This window comes from Diadema antillarum, unplaced genomic scaffold, assembly GCF_040938485.1.
Source record: "Diadema antillarum isolate AM-2024a unplaced genomic scaffold, OU_Dant_1.0 scf00000087, whole genome shotgun sequence".
Classification (NCBI taxonomy): Eukaryota; Metazoa; Echinodermata; class Echinoidea; order Diadematoida; family Diadematidae; genus Diadema; species Diadema antillarum.
This window is the reverse complement of record NW_027270976.1, coordinates 707,820-731,877: the sequence shown is the minus strand read 5'-3', so window position 1 is coordinate 731,877 and position 24,058 is coordinate 707,820. Positions and strand designations below refer to the sequence as shown.

General features: G+C 37.2%; 2 protein-coding genes across 2 annotated transcripts in view; one reads left to right on the top strand and one right to left on the bottom strand.

The window, feature by feature from the left end:
- Positions 1 to 12,673, bottom strand: part of LOC139718032 (uncharacterized) — a 92,946-nt gene extending 80,273 nt beyond the window's left edge. The window contains exons 1-5 of the mRNA XM_071629522.1: positions 12,595 to 12,673; positions 3,117 to 4,349; positions 2,134 to 2,348; positions 1,460 to 1,566; positions 212 to 232 (exon numbers count right to left, since the gene is read on the bottom strand). Of these exons, the coding sequence (XP_071485623.1) occupies positions 212 to 232; positions 1,460 to 1,566; positions 2,134 to 2,348; positions 3,117 to 4,344 (1,571 nt within the window). The 5' untranslated portion in view covers positions 4,345 to 4,349; positions 12,595 to 12,673. The remainder of the gene's footprint in view (positions 1 to 211; positions 233 to 1,459; positions 1,567 to 2,133; positions 2,349 to 3,116; positions 4,350 to 12,594) is intronic.
- A 403-nt stretch (positions 12,674 to 13,076) lies between these two features.
- LOC139718009 (cyclin-dependent kinase inhibitor 3-like) lies at positions 13,077 to 19,059 on the top strand. The gene is made up of 6 exons (XM_071629495.1): positions 13,077 to 13,201; positions 14,402 to 14,502; positions 15,528 to 15,583; positions 17,042 to 17,086; positions 17,561 to 17,919; positions 18,946 to 19,059. Exons 1-6 carry the CDS (start codon positions 13,175 to 13,177, stop codon positions 19,033 to 19,035), a joined length of 678 nt encoding a protein of 225 aa, XP_071485596.1. The 5' UTR covers positions 13,077 to 13,174; the 3' UTR covers positions 19,036 to 19,059.
- Positions 19,060 to 24,058: the final 4,999 nt, after the last annotated feature.

The window sequence follows — 24,058 nt, the reverse complement described above, 5'->3', positions numbered from 1 at the left end:
ATCATGATTTTACATGACTTTCAATTAAGTAACTGTATCAAATGAGCACAATGAAGATGCACAGCAATAATGTCCAATTTGTTACACACACAAACGTTGTGCAGCATAGCACCATTTTTACTACCGCAGAGCACTGACCAATGAAAAACTGCACAATCAAGGTCACACATCAAACTTTTGCACAAAAAGTACAGGCAAAGTTTGCACATACCAATGCATATATTGCTGTAACCTGAAGAGTAGATGACATATTGAGATGAACAATCAGCATGCAAAAGTCAGTAAATCATATAAAACTATACAAATCATACAAAGACATCAGTATTTAGTCAATGTCTCTATAAATCAATATGCACACAAATAGGGTTACAATACTTTTTGCAACTGACTGACAAATTGCCCTACATTGACGTAAATATGCAATAAATTAATCAGTGTTCAGTAGTAGCCATAATAAAAATCATGGGCATACATACTCGGGCACAAAACTCAACGCAAGAATTTTATTGATTTGAAATAACCTATTTTGTTATTATTTAAATATCAAGTCTGGTCTTTTGTGAAGTAGTAACAAAAAGTAACAAGGATATCCATCTTTGTTATCATTAATCTTTTTAAATGCTGTAACACTCATCAATCAAAATGGGAAAAAAATATTTGATCCCCATTTATTCATAGCAATGTATTTTCCATATCTAGACTGTTTTGATCTCAAAGCTAATTTAGCAAATCAAATGATCATACAAAGAAGCATTATGTGTGGGAATAAAAGTGTGTGTGTGTGTGTTTTTTAATTCTTCTGGCAAAAGCATAACCACTTGCTCACATTTTTCATGGCAGAATATCAAATATTCCTCCATGCAAATAGTATACAGATATGTACAAGACTGGAGTCTATGTTAACCCAAATGTTACATTTTGAATGAGATACAACATATGAATAACAATGTTTACACTAATCTCCTCTATCACTGCAAGATTCTTAACCCTTTTCCTATAAAACTTGGTAATTCCTGTACAAAGTCTCTCTGCACTGCAGGACCTCAAAAAGAAGAGTTGAAAGAATTATTATCCACAATAAACACTACCATTCTTTGTTGGTTTGGCAATGTTTGTTTTTGGGCTGTGCATTCTGGTATCCAGTCATAATCAGTACTAACAATGTAATATTTATCACCTCATATTTTTTCATTTTTGTCTCTCAATATAAAAAGTTTGTCCACGAATAAACCCAAACAAGATGTAAAAACTTGAATATGCATCAAGATATTGGAGTACTCTTCCTGAAATTAAGTTAAAGAAAGGACTTAAATACTGACAGCATAGTGCATGGTACCATACTGAGATTTACTAAATCAATTTGGGTGTTGCATATCCATAACCCAAGATTTTGTTTGTGATGGTATTTGTCCATGGTGAAAATGATAGTCATGTGATATAAGTCATTGCCAGCACTAACCTCTTCATGAGGCAGGAGGCAAAGAACCTGATCAGCTCTTGGTCACACATCTTGATGAGCTCCACCAGGAGGTCTCCTTTCTCATGATCCTCCCACTCCTTCAGCCACTGTGGGATACAACACACATCAGGGATAACTACTTCCTGCTCTGAAGATGATAACACATTAAAAAGACTTTACCTTTGAAATGACTTGTATTCATGACCACCCAAAAACTGCAAAGCCTTTCACCAACAATGTCATTTTAATGTACAGACCATACTCTTTAAGATTTTGTCTAACCATAACGTAGGCTGATCAAATTTCAGGGGAGGCAAAATTAGGAAATTCCTTGCTAATGCCACACATTCTGATATAAACCTTGTACTTGGCCATGGCATGATGACAATACTCATACGACAATCTCGCCTGGTCATGCCCTGTAGAATATGAAAACAAAAAGCAAGGTTGTGATAGCTGATCTGTTCTGAGAATAAGCATTACTGGAAGGATACTGTAAGAGAAGGAATCTTTGCATGCACTCTAATTTTGTGAATTTCGCAAGAGCCAAGATTTGCGAAATTAAAATGCATGTGATAGTTCTTACCTACACTATATGCATTGAATGTTAGAGGCAACTTGCGAAAATTTTCCATGCCACGAAAATATTGTGTGTTACAGTAATGAAGACTTACTGCCCATATTTGCTCCACTTGTTCCTTGAAAACGGCTCTCAATGGCTGCTTTTTGGCTGACACCAGCTGTGCAGCTCCACTGGGCATTGGTCTACCATGGCCATCTCTGGTCCACCACTTACTGGGTTTGAACGCCTTTTGGAGAGATATGTGGATGTCTTCAACATAAGGTGGCTTGTTAATTTGACCTGTGCGAAGGACACCTTTCATTGGTCCTAGAAATGACAAAAAAAGAAGAACATACGAGTCTCAACTCATCCTCTCAATCCTCATTTACAAGTGCCTCATAGTACACGATCCCTCAGTGCAAGGTGGTGTACAGGTGGCATTATTGATCATGTTCCCATCTCCTTCAGCAGATTGTACACAACATTTTTGAGAATTGATTTTTTTTTCAATTAGTTATTAGAAACTAAATGAGCACTGAATGTCCATTGCACATATTGGAAGCATTAGGCATCAATTTTTCACAAAATTTCTTACTCTGTACAATGCCTGCTAAAATACTGCAAAATTATTATCACAGATACATTATACACAGACAAAAACAAACTTTTAGAGGAGATCACTATTCTCTATGCACTCTTAGAGTTGGACACCACTATGAAACACATTTTAAATAGTTTAATGTCCATTAATGCCTAAAATATTGAGGGCAATTTAAGAATGTATCACATCTCTATTCAGCTTCATATGTTTGTGAAAATGAAGCATTACAGGTTCCATTGATAAAAGAAATTAACAATTAAAGATGTTCATATTATAGCCACTTTGTCCTATAACTCTTGATTTGGACAATGCCATGAATTTACTGCTCACTATGGTCTTGACCAAGTTTGTGGAAAGTGTTGATTTTTTGAATAGTCCAAACAATTCAAACTACACTACATATGGTAACTTCTATTTTCATTCACAAATTGCTTCAATCTACATTTTACAATAATTAAACTAGGAGATGTAATCAACTCTATGACCAAACTTGCCTAGCTTCTGAATCTTCTTCTTATCGAAGAAGTCGGCTGTTGAAGCAGCACTCCCAGGAATGGGCTGAACCTTGTTTCTGTGCTGTGGTCTACTGTATTGACTTGCAGTAGAGTTGGCAGTGGAAGGCACAGAAGGAGTCACTCTGTGATTCACACACCAGTTGAAGGTAGATACCTTTTTTGCCTCTAGAGGGGGTAGGGTATTTAACTGACTTTCCCCAAGTGTAGTATCATTTGTCAGTGATGTGTCTGCTTGACCGCAATAGTATTGATTGTAGGCATCCGATCGGGTCCTCTCTTTACGTCTTTCTGATGGACGAGTGGAAAAGGATGATTCTAGAGGGCGGCCAAAAGATTTGTTTTGCTTATTTACAAAAGATGCACTGTCCACACTTTTTCTCTCTATCTGCAGAAAGCCAAGCTGACTGGAAGCACTACTGTGCTTGGTAAAGCTGGTTTTGTCACTCTTTGGTACTCTCAAGGCAGACTCTCTGGATGAGGTAGGACTTGTCACTTCAGAATGAGATGTTTGGTCTAGAGTCTGCAAGGCAATACTTAAAATGATGTCAGCATCTTCCTGAACTTCAGCAATTGGAGATGGTTTTCGCCTCTGATCTCTTTTCAGTTTTGCTTTATGATTCTGTTCTTGTGATTCTTCACTACCAGTACTTACAGAATTTTCAGTTGATGGCTCAGACTGAGTCCCATCAAAACCCTTGATTGCTTCTGCCACTACCTTCCTTACTAAGTTGGCTGCAAAATTATGTAGTAATTCATTAGTAGGTTGTTGGGAAGCAGTCTGGGTGTGCAGCTTGTTTTCACTGTCTACCTCATACCCTCCATCTACTAATTGCACAGCCTTCTCTAACTGTGTATTTGTGGGTATCACATGCTTGGCTGTCAAAGGTGGATAAGAACCTCGAAGAGAAGTCTGAAAATCTCTGTGGAAGACAGGTTCCAATGCTGTGGCAAGGTATTCCAACTGGGCTGTGGAGCACCGGTCAGTAGTCCCACACAACACAATACGTCTCTGCCACGGCATCCATGTCTCAAACCAGTCACATATTGTGCGCAATATTTGCCTATTATTGAAAAAGGTGCTAACATGCTCCCTTGACTTTGCAGTTGGCCTGGCACTCATAACAGATGGGAGAGATTGAAAACTGGCAAAGTTGTGTCCTGATGATCCACCTTTGAAGGCAGGTAGTGGAGATACAAACTGCTCCATGTATCCTATTTTCAACAAGAAAAATGTGATAAAATTAATCAATGTGACATTGCAATACAAAAATCAAACAGACACAACAGCTGGCAAGTTATGATAGCAGAGTCTCATGATTTAAATGACAAAGAAATATTGATATCAACATCTATACTGGCAAAAACTCTGATTCACTGTTAAAAGGGTGAATAAAAATAGCTAAACCCATATCCGCAGCCTTTAGATCATCTTAGCATCACACAGATAACAATAAATAACATGGTACTCATCTCCATTTCTGAAAGCAAAAAATATGCTATCATGCGATGATGACACAGTATTTGAACAACATAATTATTGCATCAAAAAGCTTGATGCAATGCTGTAACATCACCTTTTCAGCAAATAGAAAATTGGACAATAGATTCTACTAAGTCATCCTTTCAAATTTTGCAAATAACAGAGATGTAGGTGAATGAATCCTCTCATTACAGAAATTGAGGGTCAGGCAATGGAATCTGTCCATCCACTGGCAGTTTGGTTCTAGAGTAGCATAGTACAAAGCAGATTTATTAGTAAAATCACTGATATTTGAGCATTTTATTTTTCTCGGGAAATATTGTATGATATTTGATAAATTACACACAACAAAAAAGTTAATGATTGATACCTAATGTCCTAGATTCTATAGTAAGTCTACTACTTATCGACTGCCTATTTTTAGATTGACCATCCTCATGCAATGGCTTCCTTGTGTATAAAATCAAAAGTATGTGTGGGACGGGGCTCAATTAATATGTTTGAATATTTGAATATAAATTATACAAATCAAGAGAAATGAGGAGGGCACAGGTAAATAACCTGAGGAAAGAGAAGGCAAAAAGAATTGAAGAAAATCCTCATTAGTTAATGCACATATATATCTAACAGAGAACAGGCAGTCAGTTAAAATGATGAACTTGTACTGGTGCACAATTAAAAGTGTCACTTGCACTTGCCACTGAGAATTCCGTGCATACATGATGATATGAGTCAACGATCTGAGCCTGTGATATGACTCTGTGGTATTTTCTGCGATAGTGAAATGACATTAGATCTAAATCTGAAACAGAGGAATATTTTCTAAGATACAATTTTTCAAGTCAAGGTCGATGAGGATTGATTTTAAACCATGTGAAGTGTAGAGTTATTAACTGGCTAAGAATATTGAGAAGTAAAGTGAATAAATATTCATACTGTTCTATTGAAATTCATATCCGTCATTCATTAAGATGAAAAATTGGACTTTAACTCCTCATGGTTAAGATTCATTGAAGACACACTTAATCAAGCTGGTCTATCAAATATTTGGTTAGGCCAAAATGAAAACTTTAGATTGTGTTTATACGTTAACTTGCTAAAACTTAGACTGAATGATATTTTTTGTCAGGAATGGGGAGTCGCAGTATGGTCAAACCATGTTTGCACAAATTATAGAATATTAAAAAGCAGCCATGTTTTTGAAAATTATTTCATCACCCTAAATTATAAATCTGATGCTTTTAGTTCATTGTATGTAAGTTTCGGTGAAGATCGCATTAATTACCTGTAAACAAAGGTCGATTTAATGCGAACACATCACATTGTGATATGCAGTGTACACTCTGCTTGTCGTCTCACATAGGAGATGTGTTTCATTACATTTTTGTTTGCCCTTATTTCCAAAGGGAGAGACAGACGTTTGTGTCTGCCTCAAAAGTTAACCAAAATTAGGTTTCCAAGTGCTTTGCACATGACAGAGCTTTTTGATACCAAAAGTACCTCTCAGTTGAAAAACATAGCAAGATTTACTTGCCTTATCATGTCCCAGTTTTCTAAAAACACTGATAAAGATAATCACACAAGCACCATAGAAAAATCTAGATAGTACAAAAAGAGTTGGTTCTACACAGACATGTAGCAGTAGGTTAGTGAAGCAACCTCCTTTGTTAAATGTTATATTCTGCCATTTACATGCAGATTGTCTGCGTATCTTTTCCTTTTATTCATGTTTGTATTCTCATATAGGGTTGGACCTACTACTCATCGACCGCCTAATGTTTATTTGCTTGATAAGAATATTTAACACTGAAATTCACATAAAAAACTTGACCTACGTGATTGAGAAAATCCAGCTCTATCAAATGCCATTGTTCCCTTTTCGATTCGAAGTTTCAGTGCAAAAATATCGCCGACGAACTTGCGTGGCCTCGTTTCAGCTCCCCGCGGTAAATCGCGTTTATTAGGATCAACCGCTGTTTTTGCATTGACAATGCACGCAAACCGAGTTGTATTGAACACCGTGTTGTACGAAGCTTTTAGAAGCCTTTTAGAAACTTCCATAGACATTACATTGTGCTGTCATTACGATTCGGTGAAAATATTTATTCGAAATTTTGTCCTTGATTAAAACCATTAATGAACAGTGAATTATTGCGTTTTCCCACACCATCCTCATCTAGCATTCAAAGCCAATCCATTTTTATGTGCTGGGCAATTCCACGATAAAGTGAACATGACCATCAAATTTTCAAAATCGTCAAATCTCATTCATTTTGGTATCAAATGAAAGCTTAAGGACTGAATTTTTCATATTTGACAATCTTATTAAACAAGGAAAAGTAGAAATTACGCGGTGCGTAACATATGTCCCCGCCGGAAGTAGCATTTTGTAACAAAATGTGCAATATAGGTCAAAAATCAAGGTCAAAGGTCAAAGAAGTCAAAGGTCAAAATTCTGTGTAGAAGTTTTGAAGCCCTCACCTAGTGCCATCACATAAAGCAAACGGAATCGAAATTGGGTTAGAAATGGCGAAGGAGTAGCATTCTGTAGCCAATGTACAATATAGGTCAAAAATCAAGGTCAAAGGTCAAAGAAGACAAAGGTCAAAATTCTGTGTAGAAGTTTTGAAGCCCTCACCTAGTGCCATCATATAAAGCAAACGGAATCGAAATCGGGTTAAAAATGGCGAAGGAGTAGCATTCTGTAGCAAAATGCACAATATAGGTCAAAAATCAAGGTCAAAGGTCAAAGAAGTCAAAGGTCAAAATTCTGTGTAGAAGTTTTGAAGCCCTCAACTAGTGCCATCACATAAAGCAAACGGAATCGAAATCGGGTTAGAAATGGCGAAGGAGTAGCATTTTGTAGCAAAATGTACAATATAGGTCAAAAATCAAGGTCAAAGGTCAAAGAAGTCAAAGGTCAAAATTCTGTGTAGAAGTTTTGAAGCCCTCACCTAGTGCCATCACATAAAGCAAACGGAATCGAAATCGGGTTAGAAATGGCGAAGGAGTAGCATTTTGTAGCAAAATGTACAATATAGGTCAAAAAATCAAGGTCAAAGGTCAAAGAAGTCAAAGGTCAAAATTCTGTGTAGAAGTTTTGAAGCCCTCACCTAGTGCCATCACATAAAGCAAACGGAATCGAAATCGGGTTAGAAATGGCGAAGGAGTAGCATTTTGTAGCAAAATGTACAATATAGGTCAAAGGTCAAGGTCAAAGGTCACGACTGAAATTCTGTGTAGAAGTTTCAAAGCTCCCATGTAGTGCTATCATATAAAGCAAACAGAATCAAAATTGGCTCATAAATGACAGAGAAGTAGCAAATTGAAGATTTTGATCACACACGGACGCACACACGGACACACAGACGGACGGACGGACGGACACACGGACGGACACACGGACACACACACGTACGGAGCCCGTTTCATAGTCCCCTGCTCGAACTCGTTCGGCGGGGACAAAAAATTACATCATTAACTTTGCTAAATGTGTGCATAAAATCAGCATAATTAAATTTGACATAAATATCTGAAAAATATAATGAAGTTAAATGAATGTAGCACGAGAAAATGAAAAAGGAGGTAAAAGCTTTGCCTTTGTTTTCAGAGTTTCAGGGTTGAACATCATTACCAAATCATCAAAGTGCAAGATTTTCTATGTGTTAAGCTTCAGCGAACATCGCAAATACAATCATCAATAATGTCACGGTGTTACGGTAAAAACTGATGTTTTTAGTATTGTTTGAAAATTACAAACACAAATGGGTTTATTTTGACAGCCCAAATCATGACCACATGTAGCTACCATATACAAGTACTAAAAAGATGGTAACTCATTTTGTTAATTAATTAAAGCTGATTAAAATGTGTCACGGTGTTACAGTAACTGTAACACCGTGACTATAACACCGTGACTTCCATTGCAATAACACAGGACACATACCGGATTACACATGATAATTAACCGTTGAAGTGACCATCTGATTTCTCTGTCACATTTACTCAAAAGATAGAGGTTTTTCAAAGATTGTTCATAACAGATGGGTCAAGCTATATCCACAAAGATTATCACTTGTACTTGTTGCCAGCATCATGCAATTTTAACCCTTTCTGTGCCAAAAATCGAGAACTGTGTTTACAATGCAGTGTGGTTTGATATGTCAATCAACACTCAGAGCACATGGTGGGTTAAAATGGAAGCAGTCCACTCACAGTGTTTCACCTACCAGATTCATAACTATCCAGAGCAAACATTTCTGAAGGTTTTGAACTTTTAATTACAGTAAAGGCAACAGTTTCAGTTGAGTTAATCCCCTTTGTTTAACATTTTTATCATAACTGACCATTTTACCACATGGTTTGACTCTTCTTTTGTAGACTCAAATGTGTTCCTAACATGATAAACAGTCTGAAGTCTTGCTGCAGCTTCCTTGGTATCCTAAAGAATTACTTAGGGCATACTGTAAGCTAGATCGATGTGTCCACCTAAAGTTAATCTCACTGGAATACTACTTTCCTGTGCATGATGCTGTGCACAATCTTAGAAGTTTCACCATTAAAAGAGCCACACTCACTAGGATTTATGTGTATGAATGAGAATTTGCATTGTAATCATTTTTATGTACATGTTCATTTTCCAGTACATCTTTGAAAAAGAATAATAATCATGGTACATTTTGTACCACACAAATTGCTTGAATGATTCTTTTTATTGCTACTGAAATTGCTAAGTGGGTTCACCTGGCTTTGTGACCAAAGCTATTAAAATCAAAGTTTCAAATTTGAATGTCATCTTTAAATATACAAATTGGACTTTTAAAGAGTAGTTGTAAACCCTAAAAGTTCACTCAGAAATATTTAACAAGCTTTCAATGATGATAGAGTGAATTATGTCTCAAAACATAAAGTATATTTTACTGAAAGAGCAGTGTTCCTGACTGTAATGTGTACAAACGTATATGACATGTCACGGCGTTACAGTGCAAAGTTTTTCTTTACTTTGTTGTTTTTGTTAATCTGTTATGATTTCAATAATTTTCTGTTTTATCTGGAAGTGTTATACTGTGATGTCAAACATTCATCATGAATCATCATTTCATTCTACCTAATGGAGAAACACTATGAGCTGAAAGTAAGACAACAGGATTCTCCATAGGTTTTCTACACACATTTCAGAGGTCACGGTGTTACAGTCACGGTGTTACGTTGCACTCATTTAAAATCTATGTCATAGTTTTCCTGTCAATTGATTCTTCAATCAAATTTTGCTTGATTATTATCATCGAGTCTCTAGTACATCCAACGAACAGATCCACTTATCAAAATGTTTATTAACTTCACAGAGTTTTGTCCGTAAACAAAGTGCACAAAAACCCATGTCCATTTTGCGTCACGGTGTTACAGTGGTAATTAATTGTGCATATTAAACTCATTTACCACAGCAGTTTTTCTTCCTTTCTTTTGTTTTCAAAATTGCTTATGACGATATGCATAGATACACGATAAAAAATTTTCTCAAGTGTTACATTTTAATTATTATTTACATTTGATGAGTGAAATTATACTCAAAAGTGTCACGGTGTTATCGTGGAATTGCCCTGCTTTGCGCGCAGAGAAGTGCGTACTAAGTGTTCAGTGCGCGAATTATACGCGGTCGGTTTAAAAGAAGGTGGTCGACATGTAGTAGGGCTACCATACCACATACACGTATACACTAGGGCCTATATCAGTTCGGGAAACCCACTCACAAGGGGGGCCCCTCCTTATAAGTAACCCGTCCCCCTTATAAGTAACCCCCGGGGCACCCCTTATAAGGAGTCTCCACGCTTTTTTGAGTATTGTACTCAGTCGCCACGTCTGCACTCAAGCATTGCCGCGCCGCCGCGCCTGGCGACACTCACGCCAGTAATCGCTCGCATTTCAGCATTCGCATGGGTCGTTTGACATCGCATTTAAATCCATGATTTTAGATATGATGCCTCGAACCGATTTTGCTCAAATTTCGTGAGTAACTAGGAAACTTGTGAAGCTTTATGGACATAATCAAGCGAATTGCCGCAGTCCTTTCATTTTCGCGTTGCATTGCAAAAAAGCGTGGAGACTCCTTATAAGGGGTGCCCCGGGGGTTACTTATAAGGGGGACGGGGTTACTTATAAGGGGGACGGGTTACTTATAAGGAGGGGCCCCCCTTGTGAGTGGGTTTCCCGAACTGATATAACTATACACAGCCCTGTCACCGTACACAACTTCACAAGTGTCACGACAGGGCTTTACCGACGTTCCGACTGGAGGCAATGTACAGTCTGTAAATCTTCAAATTCTGGGGCGCCGACACTATTCTGAATTTACGACACCATATTTGTTACTCAGACTATGTAAAATGAGAACTTTATCTATTTAGCTTCCGTCTTTAGCTATCGATATTGACATACAGATCACAACTTACCGAAAATGAAGCCTTTTTTAATTGTATACGCTGCAGAAATTGTAGAAATCGCAGAAATGATTCGAAATGCTGTCGACCGAGCGGGCGTAAATACAATCTCTAGCAGCGCAATTTGCATTGTTCAAAGCTGGGAAAGATTGTTTTTTAATCGCCCAGCTACGATCACAGCATTCCGGGTTAAGTAAGATTGGACTTTTTGCTCAGTGTATGTTGTGTGAGGGATTACTATGGACCGGTGATTCAACAGCGATACCATGCTCATTCACATACCCTACTCCCTCGTCCAACCCTCCAAACAAGCATTTCAATTCATGTGACATGTGAGTGATTCGTACTAAAATTTGTGATAAGATTAAGAATGTAGACCACTAACGGTTAGAAATTTTCAACAGTTTTGTTGTGTGGACGTGTTCGAGGGTCTGCCGTCTGGTCTCGTCTGGTCGGGCTGGGGCCTAAAGTATTATAGTATGGGGCACCACCTATCGACAGGGCACCTTCCCATCGACACCCTGCGTATCATGGCTGTTTGCGTATAGAACAAAAAAGTACGCGCGGGATTAAGTGTCATTAGCTATAAAAACAATAAAAACGAAGAAACGAAAATCAAACTCAAACAAACCAAGCTAAAAATTACACATCCGATCAGTAACGACGCATGGCTGTGAAATTCACGTGTATTACCTATGGCCTGTGAAATTCACGTGTATACCTATGCTGTGAAATTCACGTGTATACCTATGGAGGAGAGGGGGTGTCGATCGCAAGGTTCCCTTTTTAGCTGCGCGAAGAAAACGGAACGCACGCACTAAAATTGCGCTATTTTAAAACGGAGATTCATAATCAACGAGACGGTCACGACATTCAAAACTGCAGTATTTATGGCATATTTGAGGTAAGAATTAGGCGGATTTGTATTATATTTTTAGAATAAACAAGCTACAGATCCTTAGGGTGTCGATACGTGGTACCCCCAACCCTACTAGTAGGCTCCTATTACTTATAGTATTAGGGTTCTATGATTATCTTTTGAAGTTTTGAATGGTTAACTGTGTCGTAGAACTATCTAGGTAGGCCTAACACCTGTTAGTCTATGTGTTATGTCTCAGTAGACTCTAGTCTATGACTAGAAATTGCAACGGTTAGAATTTATGTGTAAATCTTCTATTATATTCCCTGGTTTGTCATATTGTTATTTATATTCTTTGTTTGTACTCTCATACCCCGAGAGGGGGTCGAAAGAGTCAATACAATTCACTAAGACTAGTAGACCTAAATTAGGCCGAGTAAAAACCAATGACTGAAATCATCTCCCAGCGTGAAAGCGAATTCATGGGACCACGCTATACGACTGTATAAAGCTCGCATATAGGATTCGGAATATAACATACAGAACCTACGGCTCGCTACGACTTCTAAGCTAAGTCCGATACGAACTCAACTTAGCTAGACCTAAGCTACATAAGCGCGATCACTTAGAGATCTATATAGCGGATTTACGATTGAAAGATGTACACAAGTTTAAACATACCGAGTCAATCTGTTGAAATCCCGAAAAATAAAACGTAAAATTTAAAGACACTTCGTGCGATGTCGCATGTCGGCATTTCAGTCGGTTCTAGGACGTCGCCATATTGATTACAACGTTACTAGGAGGAGCAAGCTCAAAGAAAAGTTTTGTTGTTGTTGTTCATTTATTTACCCTATAATAGTAAAATACGCCAATATATTCATTTTAAAAATTATTTGATATTATCATTAATTTTTAAAATGCAAATAAAAGGTAAAAATTATAACAATTGTATGATTTATCTTATATTAGTAAACAAGCTGGCAAATTACACACTGTCCAATGAATTACGACAACAAAATTTTCCCACGATTTGAATGCATCAACAAGCAATCAAGTGGGCATGTGCGTGTGAGACGTGAGAGTGGAAACGTGTAAAGCTATACGTTCGTGTGCGTGCGTGCATATTAAAGCAGCTAGAGAGGTACACTCCAGCTGGAACACAGCCTCTGCTCTGATCTGTCTAGATAGTGGCGTAGTGCACGACATAACTCCGTATTTCGCTTCTTTTCATCAGAAGAAAGGTGTACCAGATATACAGATGGGGGTTGCCACAGAAATGCCAGAGGTGGGTGGAGTGCAAGTTGATTTTTTGTTTCATGTTTCTTTCTTCTTTTTTTTTCTGACGAACACTTGCTGTTGTTGTTGTTGCTTTTATCATTCATGAACTCTAGCAAGTCTAGACTATCAACTAGCTACCTTAGCTAGGCCCTAGCTTCTCACCCTACTGGCAGTAGTAGGGTGAGAAGCTAGGGCCTATCACTGTGAACAACGGTTCCTTTTGCAATTGGCAGATATATGTTTTGCTTATCTACCACGTCATTGGATCTAGCTTTGTGTTTGTTTAAGTGGGTATCTCATTTGCTTGGTTCAAGTTGCAGACTACTATCCGGGGCGCTCCTTTTGGCTTAATACTTCACGTTTGGGCTGGTCGCAGTTTTAGGAGACTACCAGCACTGTAGTGGTACACTGGTAGGTGGTGATGGTGACGGTTCTGTGACAGTTGCTCCTGCAACAATTGTTCCCATGAATTCTGCACGCAAAGCCAAGTCACAAAGACTATTAGTATTCAGTATCGTCTGCAAGTGAATCTCTCCACTACCTTGCGAAGACCCGGCTATAATTGGCAATTGGGGACCAAAGAGACACTCAGTCTCTGCGACTGAGGAGACATCTCTGAGACGTTGAGGCTGATGATCGAGTCTCCACAACTTTTAGTGTGACCTTATTAGGCATTCTATACCGGTATACTGTATAGGTCCTTGTGTGTGTGTTAGTTATATAATTCTGGAACCAGTACCTTACATTGCACTACTTGTCATTTTTAGAAAAAGAAAAAGGCCTTGGTGCCCTTTTGACCAGAATTAGTTGCCCTTTCAAATGGCCTTGATGCTCCTTTTAAATTTGGGTTATCCAAGGCCACTTTGCCCCAAGCCAAAAGTGCACCTTTAAAAAATTTATTTCAAGCCCTGCTATGTGCACATGTATGTGACCATTCTTGAATATAGAGAAAATATTATGCAAATACATATTTTGATCATGTTGTATTTATACACTTAAAAACTTTTCAGATATGGTTTGTAAAATTGTGTATGCCATAAATCTAAATACATGAATATAATGTATTAGTACAAATCTAATGACTTTACTGTTTAACAAGCATCAGCTGGTGAAACATGTCAAAATACATGTTCATGTGTGGAAAAAAAAAAGTTATCCTGCTATTGTATCATCTAGACATGATAAAATGCTGCTTTCTTCATTTCAGCTGAAAGACCAAAGCAGGAGAGAAGATGGAGCTTCTTCTGGTTTTGACTCCTCAGATGATGAAAATGAAGCCATTGACAAATCTCCATTCAACATTAGCTGGTGAGATACAAGTGTATGATAGAAGCAGTATGTTTATCAGCAACCAATATACAAGTACATGTGTACATTGTATTGTGAGTTGGTGAATAAACACTGGTTCACAACTCTGGGCGAGGATTAGAGTAGTACATACAATGTCGTATGGCGCCATGTTCTATTTTGGGCTGTGATACTCAAGGTAATCATTATTTTTTCTAAACATCAGGAGACCTTTGCTGTCATCAAAAGAGATCAAAACAGTCATATCAACATAATTTTTAGTCAGACTCATAAAAAGATATATGTACAAAGTATCTCCTTACAGGTACAACAGAACATATAAAAGAGCTGTACTAATTCATGTATGCCATGCAAAAATACTTCTTCAAACATAAACTACAGTGTATAAAAGAAATAGACATGTATGTGTTTATTTCATCACTCTCTAAAATATTGTCTAACATTTGTCAGAATGTCTGTTTCACTCTGTTTTTTTTTTCCTCTTAGGTTTAATTGCAAAATGTGAATTTGATCATAACTATTGGATTGTATTCTCTTTATGTCATTGATTTATAACTACTTAAAGAATTAATATTTCATTTTCATGAGGGTTTCTGTGTGAAAAGTGTGATTCTTTGCCATTTTAAAGGTCCTGTTTACCTTTGGGAACAGTGATTTAAAAAAAATTCAAGATATGACATTTAATGCATCTATATGTGTAGGTCTGTTGTACCATAAAACATCCTATAAATTTTTGCGATAAGGACCAAGATAATATACAAGGGGATTCTGTATTTTTTTTCAATAAACCGTAACTTTAGATGGTTTAATCTGGAAGCATTTTATTATAACTATTGTTCACATTTTTATTTAACAATACTTAACATCGATTTTACCAATTAAGATATTTACAGTGAATGTTTCTATTCCTAACTCACATTTTCTAACTACTGTATTTTAAACACTAATGCTGGAATTTTGTTTCATCTGCAAATGGTGAATTATGCCTTTAACTGTTATGAACTGTTTTCATTTCTTGGTCAAAGGATGGACTTGTCCGAATATGGAATATCTGAAAAACTTGGAGTCAGTGGACTGCCAGGTAAGATGTTTAATAATTTGTTTAGATTTTGTTGTTTTGAACAATTACTTTCAACATATTAATTTTCTTTTGATGCACATAATGACAATTATGCATTATCCCATAGGACTATTTTTAGTGCATTGATTTTATAAAGACAAAGCTTCACTGCACACACTGTTTTTTATTCTACACTTAACCATTCCTTATTTCATGATTCCTTATTTCATGATCATGCAACTTGTCACTCCATGTTCAAGTAAACTGAGGAATATGGCAAAATATAAGTGACAAGACTATTTGCAGACTTTTTATAAAAATGAGACAAAGAATATTACAATGCTATGTGATGTTCTGGAAAAAGTTTCACATGCTTTTATGCAGTAATGGTAATTGGTGGCAGTTTGGCAAGTATAGTGTTTAGTACATACTGTGAGGATGTCATGTCACATTCTTTCCAGTGAGGTGGTCAATCATTTAGCACTTGTAACCCTTTCTCGAAAAATCATCATAGTTAAGTAACTAATTGCAACATTGATTTGACGTGAAGAACACTTCAAACAAATTTTTCATGTCAATAAAAAGAATGGATGCCTACATGTCAATGAGAGCTTTGTAAGGTGATGACATCATTGTCCTATCTTATTGACCCCCCCCCCCACACACACACACACACACACACACTCAGACATTCCATTACCCCTTATTTGCATTTGCAGGTGCGATTGGTTTGCTCTGCTTTCTTTTTTTCTTTGGTGAAAATAACTGTAGAATGAAACTTCAAGGTGGTAAATCAAATCAAGGTGAATCCAGCCACTGATGACAGGTCCCATGTAGTGTTTTAAGTACAACTTAAGTCAGATTGTGATGAAACTTATTCTATTCTGTTTATTTGACTTTAATTTATGATCAGTTGCATTGGAATTTTGGTGCTTATAATTTTAATAAATATATCAAGAAAACATGGGCCACCCATGAATCCTCATGCTACGGTACCAGGTCTTCAAAGGGACTGTACAGTACTGGCTGAGGTGAGGATTCAGCTTTAACGTTTTGCGAGATATTTAGAAACCACTCTATGAAATGTTAAAGAACATACAATTCTAAGGGTAATCAAAAGTTTATTTGATGAAAATCAGTTTTGAAATGACTGAGATATCTAAAAACAAGGTAAAACAAAGAGATCCTAATACCGTATGTAAAAGTTGTGGCCTGTCAATTTTATTAGGATCGCTTTTTTGGATATCTCAGCCATTTCAAGACCTCATCACATAAACATTGAATCCTTCTTAAAATTACATACTCTTTCATATTTCATAAGAGCTTTCTTATCATCTCACCAAAAAAATGTTATAAACCTGAATTCTCACCTCAACCAGTACTGTACAATCCCTTTAAAAACAGACAGGGACAGACACAGGCACAGCACTGCATACATGTACATAGTATCTTGTGAAACCTTCTCCATTCCCTCTGCAGGTTGCAGATTTGATGAAACTTGGAGAAGCATCGAAAGTGATGTCAGTAAGTTCTCTCTTAATTAAGTTTCTCACAAGTCTACTTCAGTCAGGACCAGTCTGCACATGACCTTCTCATCATCATGTGAGCTATTTTTGGTACTGTTGCTAACATTTGTGGTGTTGATCGAATGTTTATTTTACATACATTGTTGAGATTGAATAGACACATAGTAAATGTGAAATTCATTCTTGAGGCAGAAGTGTATAAATCAAGACATGATTGTTCCAGGGCTGCCAACACTGGAAACTAGTTGAGAGTGAGACTCCCATAGGCCAATGCTATAATTCAGGAGTCAAAATAAGTGAGATCAATAGAAATGCATGCAAATGAAATAAAGTTTTAGAGTGAGAAAGGACCAAAATGAGTGAGTCTCATGCTCAATGCGTGAGAGTTGGCAGCCCTGTTCACATAAATCTTCATGATAAAACCATATGCAATGTCAAGGATGTTTCATCATTTGATTTCTTTTATCATCAGGTAGTCTGATAAGTCAAGGTGTTGAAGAGGTATTTGTGCTCTGCACAAGAGGTGAACTCTACAAGTATCGAGTACCACGTCTCCTGCAGGAGTACACAACAGCAGGGCTGGCAGTCCACCATTATCCCTTCCCGGATGGTCTTGTGCCCTCCCCCGGGAACTGCCTGAAGATGTTGGATGAGATTCGGCTCAATTTGGTTGCAGAACGCGGTACACTGGTCCACTGCTATGGTGGGATAGGACGGGCAGCCTTGATTGCAGCTTGTCTCCTTCTGATGGTGGATGAATACATGGACTGGAAAGATGCAATCACAAAGATAAGACAGCTGAAAGGTTCCAGGGCCATACAAACTGTCAAAGTACGTTCAAGAGTGGTAATTTGTTATTTCTTATCTTTACAAGGTTATTCCCTGCCCCACCACCACCCCAAAAAAAGAACAAAACAAATTAAATTAACAAAAATAAAATCTAAATATTTTAACACTCATCTTCTTTTGTCAGTTTGTTTCTCCTCCTGAATATTGTTATGAGGGGACTTTCTGTCCTGTAAAGTGCATTCTACTGCGGGATATTTAAAAAGCAGGAAAGTAAAAAAAAAATGTGATAAGTGTATCAATTATAGACACTTACATTATGACATAAGCATAACTGCAGTTAACATTTCAGTCACAAATTTATTTTCACAACTAATTCATAATGAAACATATTCAGGACAACACCAAATGCAATGCAATGAAAGTGTCATCCTTGGAGCAAAGGAATGTCATGAAAGTAGTTGACATGCTCATATTCATTTGAATTTAACATAGACACTCAAAGACACCTTTGGGCATGTTGGACGTTGGGTCCACAAAGGTGTGTGTATTCTAGACCACAATTAAATTGCCTCTTGCCGATCAAAAGTTGGTAAACTTCTTTGTAGAATTTGTCATGTCATGTGAATGAGAAATAGGGAATTGTATTTTCTTTATGAAATTAAATTGAACTAATCAAAAAAGAAACATTTCATGTTGTTTTGGGGTTGTTGTTGTTTTTTTTTTGGTGGTGGTGGTGAACGTTTAATATTTATCCTGGTTATTATCACCATCAATAGATGGAGATATAGTGTTCAGTGTACTGAAGTGTTAAACAGTGCATTCCTGTTATAATGAACACAGTTATATCGAAATTCCTGTTTACAATGAAGTAAAAATCAGGCCGCAACATTGTCGACTCTGTGTTTTTTATTGTTAATTTGTTTGGTTGTAACAAAATTTTGATGTAATGAAAGAAAACAACTGGTCCCGAGGGCTTCATTATAATGGCAGCCCAATGTACAGTATCGTCTAATATATTTATACATCATTTCATTTCATGTGCTTCCTTTCTATCTCATGTTTTTCTAGCAATACAACTTCGTCAATGACTTCCGCAAGATGAGGGAAGAGTATGAATCAAGTATTCCCGACTCGGACAGACGATCCATTTCACGCTAGATGAACAGCCTCAGGAGATGGTTGCCTACAAATGTCAACTCTTCTGTGTCAATCTTTTTCTTCATATCATGGAAGACTGATCGTAAAGTTGGCTCTTGGTTTACTGTACATGCTGAATGTTTCGCGAGGTTTTTATTTTCGCGAATTATGTAAGTCACGTGCTATTTGCGAAATTAAAGACACGCGATAATATTGACTCTTATCCCATGTGGATGTGACGTACGCATGTACATTTCTCCGTTCAGTACAAGACTCCACGATCGCGAATTTAACCACTTGCGAAATCGTCGGGAATTCCCGATTCGTGAAAATTTCGACTCGCGAAATATATGGCGTATGCAGTATCCTGGCAACAAACTGAGAAAAGTTGTCTAGGCTAATTCACATCAGGATTGATGTCACATACAGTTGTACAATTCAAATTCCATTTTTCTTCTATCATCATTCTAATTTGGAAATACATGTACGTGTGTACAAGATTGTATTTTGTAGATAGAGGTTACAATTGTATAATCATGAGCATGGAGTAATTTCCTTGATCTTGAGAGTATATTTATAACAATGTAATTTTTGGCAAATTACCAATCATGAATTACATGTACAATGTAATCTGCATATTTTTCTGTCTTCAAAGATGCCTTTCTCTACCACATGTGGTTGTGCATAATTTATTGGCAGAACTCATGATGACAGAAGTTCAATTACTTTCAGATAACCAAGAATGGAAATGCATGTACAGCACTCATATTTTGTGTGTTTGTCTAAATTGGAGAGCAATAGTGTATGATATACATAAAGAACCCTTACTATGTATGTACAGTGCACTCCCGTTATAACGAAATGCTCGGTACTGGCAATTTTCTTTCGTTATAACGAAATTTTGTTATAACCGAACAAATACAATATATAACAAAAACAAGGAAACCACGTATATATATCATATTCTGTTTGCTGAATACTCATCATACACTGGAAAGCTATCTGAAGTGTGATGGGATAACTGTATTACAATAATAAACGCAAGTTCCCCTCAGAAACTGTGCGTGACACAAGGAGCGAACACACAGTGGTGTGAAGCGTTCACCCATGCAGAGACGCTATATGCTTGTTCCGCTACGTATTTTCGAAAGCAATTTGCATTTCGTTGTAACGGAGCACATTTCTTTTGTTTTTTTTTTGTCTGTGGCGCCCGGAAAAGACTTCGTTATAACGGAAATTTCGCTATAACCGTGTTCGTTACAAGCGAATTTTGCACCATAGACTTTAATGGTGATAATTTTGGGACCAGAAGATTTACTTCGTTGTAACGAAATTTCGTTATAACCGTGTTCGTTGTAACGGGAGTGCACTGTATACATCTAATTGTACAAGTGTATTTACATTAATAGCGAGTCATTATCTTGACCGAAAGATCGGTCTGTATCTGGTCATCAGGGATATATGTTCCGCGGAGACTGCGTCTGGCTTCACGGATCTCCTCCTATATGGAGGAGAGCGATTACGTTAAAAAAGAAAGACTCCTCCAGACAGACGGATCTTTCTGTCTAGTCATTATCAAGCCTACAATCTGTGTTATTGGAAAAAGATTATAAATCTTAAGGCTAAGGAAAACTCACTGGTAACACCATACAATGTACTATGATACAGTCAAACTTGTCTAAGCGGCCTCCTGCCTATAGTGGCCACCTACAAAATTAAAGGTGGGCGCATGAGCCCCCCCCCCCCAATTTTTTTCTTTTTATTTCTTTTGTTTTAACCAAAAATAAAGAGGGGGAACGCACCCGGTGCGCCCCCCTCTGGATCCGCCAATGGTACCTACATGTATATGTATCAAATGGAATAATCCCTTCATTGGTGTTGTCTTGCATATCATGTACAAGCTTTACCTTGAAAAATGCATTGGTTTAAAAACAGCAAAAAAACAAATAAACAAACAAACCAAATGAACAAACAAACCTGACTTCTTCCAAGGGAAAGACATTTTATTATAAAAAGCCTCTTTATTGCCACTCACCATCTACATTACCCACACACTACCATGTGTAAGTACAATGTATTTGTTTGATGCAACACACATCAAGGTATCTGCTGAATAGACTAGATTAAAATGATACACTGTATATTCTGTTTATGAGTCACAATGGGAGAAGGAAGACTAAATGGAGCCAGAGAAGAGGACTAATACAGTGTGTGTAGATAACAGTAATCATGTGATATCATGCTTTCCAGTACAATTGTATTGACACACTCTAAGCAAAGGACTTGAAACACTTTAAAATTTTGAAATTTCCCGAATATTAAGGAAGAAACTAACTATTATTTATTCATACGTACCTGTATCTTGTCATTACTATGTATCTGGCAAATTGTGAAATCTAGTCACATATTAACATGTTTATTGTGTGTAATATAGTGTAAATAATATAGTTCATATATTTTGGTATGTGGGTAGGTGGCAGAGACTTTGTTGATGGGATGTATGAGAGGGGAAAATGTGTAATTACTGGACTTCATGTCTCTAAACTTAAGCTGTGATACCTAATAAATGGAGCTACATGGCATTGTAAATGCAATTTGATCACATATTTTCCAACAAATTGTACAATATTACGGCAACATTAATTTTTAAACTTTGACCATCCAAACCAGACAAATCGTAGCACCAAAAGGTACCATAGGGAAACACTCTAATGAAAGAGAAACAAACCCAAAAGCAGAGTACATGTAATTCATTACAGACAATAATTTTGATAAATTTGTATCACACAGCATGAAATATACTTGTTGCATGTCACTGTCATGTTTTAGGTTAGTTATGTACATGAACACCTTGGCGAGTACTTGTATTGAGGGACATTCTCCCTATCAGTCGATCTACTGCACTTTTTTTTTCAATCACCTTTCCCTATGACAGTTGTACCTTTTGTTTGGTTGAGATACTGAAAAGCTGTAAAATCATGTCCAGGGGGTGTTTCATCAACGTTTGTCAGCGCTGACAATTTCAGCAAAATCCTCGGTTTTGATTGGCTGAGATGCTCTGGTCACTGACTGTTACTATGGTGATTCAAGTTGTCAGCGCTGACAAACGTCGATGAAACACCCCCAGGTTTCTGGCTTTTGAAATACGTACCATGTATTTTCATGTACTTGCACTTTTATTTGAAATTACAACACAAAGCAATTCAGATTAAAATCAGATTGTACGACTCTTATTCTTGCTACAATGTCTCAATACTTCGTTTTCACACTTCTCATTATTGGCCTTGAAGGTGTTTGTCATCGTGTGTATATAATTGTCTCTTTTTCACATTTTTCCCCCTGCAAGTATGTGACATGGTGGTAAATGATACATTATCAGCTTCATTACATCTAACTCCGTTAAGCTGGATCTTCATGAGACTGACCCCCCCCCCCCCCAAAAAAAAAAAAAAAAAAATTGACTTAATAGGCGATACATGTACAACACTATTGCACTGTGTGAGAGGATACACTTATTGCAATGAATGTGAATTTGGCCTTTTTTCATTCACTTGCAGATAAAGCTCGTTACAAGTGTTATTTGTACAATGTATACCTACATCTCTGGTGTTTTACCAGCTACAGATGTGAAAGTGTGACATCATCTGCTTTCTGGCAGAGAACTTTCTCTGGGTCTTGCCTTCCTATTGGAGCAAAAAATCATGGAGATGTACGAGTTGTATCAGCCATTTCATTGGCACAGTAAATCCAATCATCCTTGCAGTTCCTACCATATGGGTGTTATTGGCAGAGCTCTCATGAGTAATTGTCAACGATTGATAAAAGAATACATCACATACATAACTTGGTTTGCTGGTAGGATGTGTATACTGTACTCAGTACCAGGTACATACATTATAGGTTGTACATGTACAATGTACAGGTGTACAGGTTCCTACAATGGGGAAGGTCTGTAATCCAGACAATTTTCTTGAATTTCTACTTTTGTGAAAATGATGGAATGGGACGTGCTTATTCTATTTCTGTATTTTTGTCGTTCTACTATTTCTCAATCAGTTATAAACAAGCACATAATCAATCACTGTATCTGATATATAATGTATGCAGTGCAGCTACAGCTCTCAAAAAGTCATGTGTTTGTGTGTGTGTGTGTGTTTGTGTTTAAATCTGAACTGTGCTGTCATTCTCTTGTATTGCTTGTGTACATGTAACACATTGTTGTCTGCAGTTTTTGGAAGTACATGTGTACATTGCATTGTACTAGACTTGTACATGTATAGCAATTCACACAGAAATCAATATCTATATATTTTTTTATTGCTATCAGGACAAGTACAGCAGAATATATTCCACACACAAGTGAAATGGTTGTATAGGACACTTTGTAAAACAACCCCAACCACATTTCACAAAGAAATACATGTACATATATGAGCTGATTCAGTCACCAAATATCACCCAGCATGTGACGGGCAATGCTGCCCCAAGCTTTGTTAACCCGTTGAGGACGGTTTGATTTTGCTGCAACACTATTTCCCGTAGACGCTTGCCCGAGTATACTCGGGACTCGTCCTCAACGGGTTAATAATTTGTAAACACAAACATGTTAATTGAATTTTAACCATGTTTGATTTGATGCTGCAGACTGCAGTAGCCGTGTTCTTAAAAAATGGGTTTTTGTTTCTTTGGTAATGTGTCTTTCAGTAAGAGCACACATACACCTGTTACTAGAAAAGACTTTATATGGTCCATGCTATTACTTTCAGCTACAGATGCCATGATGAAGTACACTGTACATCAATTTCTTACCATACCTTGTAAAACTGCTTTCCTCATTTCCAAATTTGATAAAAGCAGGCCACAGAAATGTATGGCTAAGATGCGTAAATAAAGTATGTAATACCCGTTATATGAAATTAGCGCAGTGCTGATTGAACTTCAAACTTACAATGGGTGCATTCATGCTATATATTAGAGCAGTGTTCTACCTCGCCACACTGGGCCAGCCATAAAGCATGAATTGAATGACCACTTTGTGATGTGG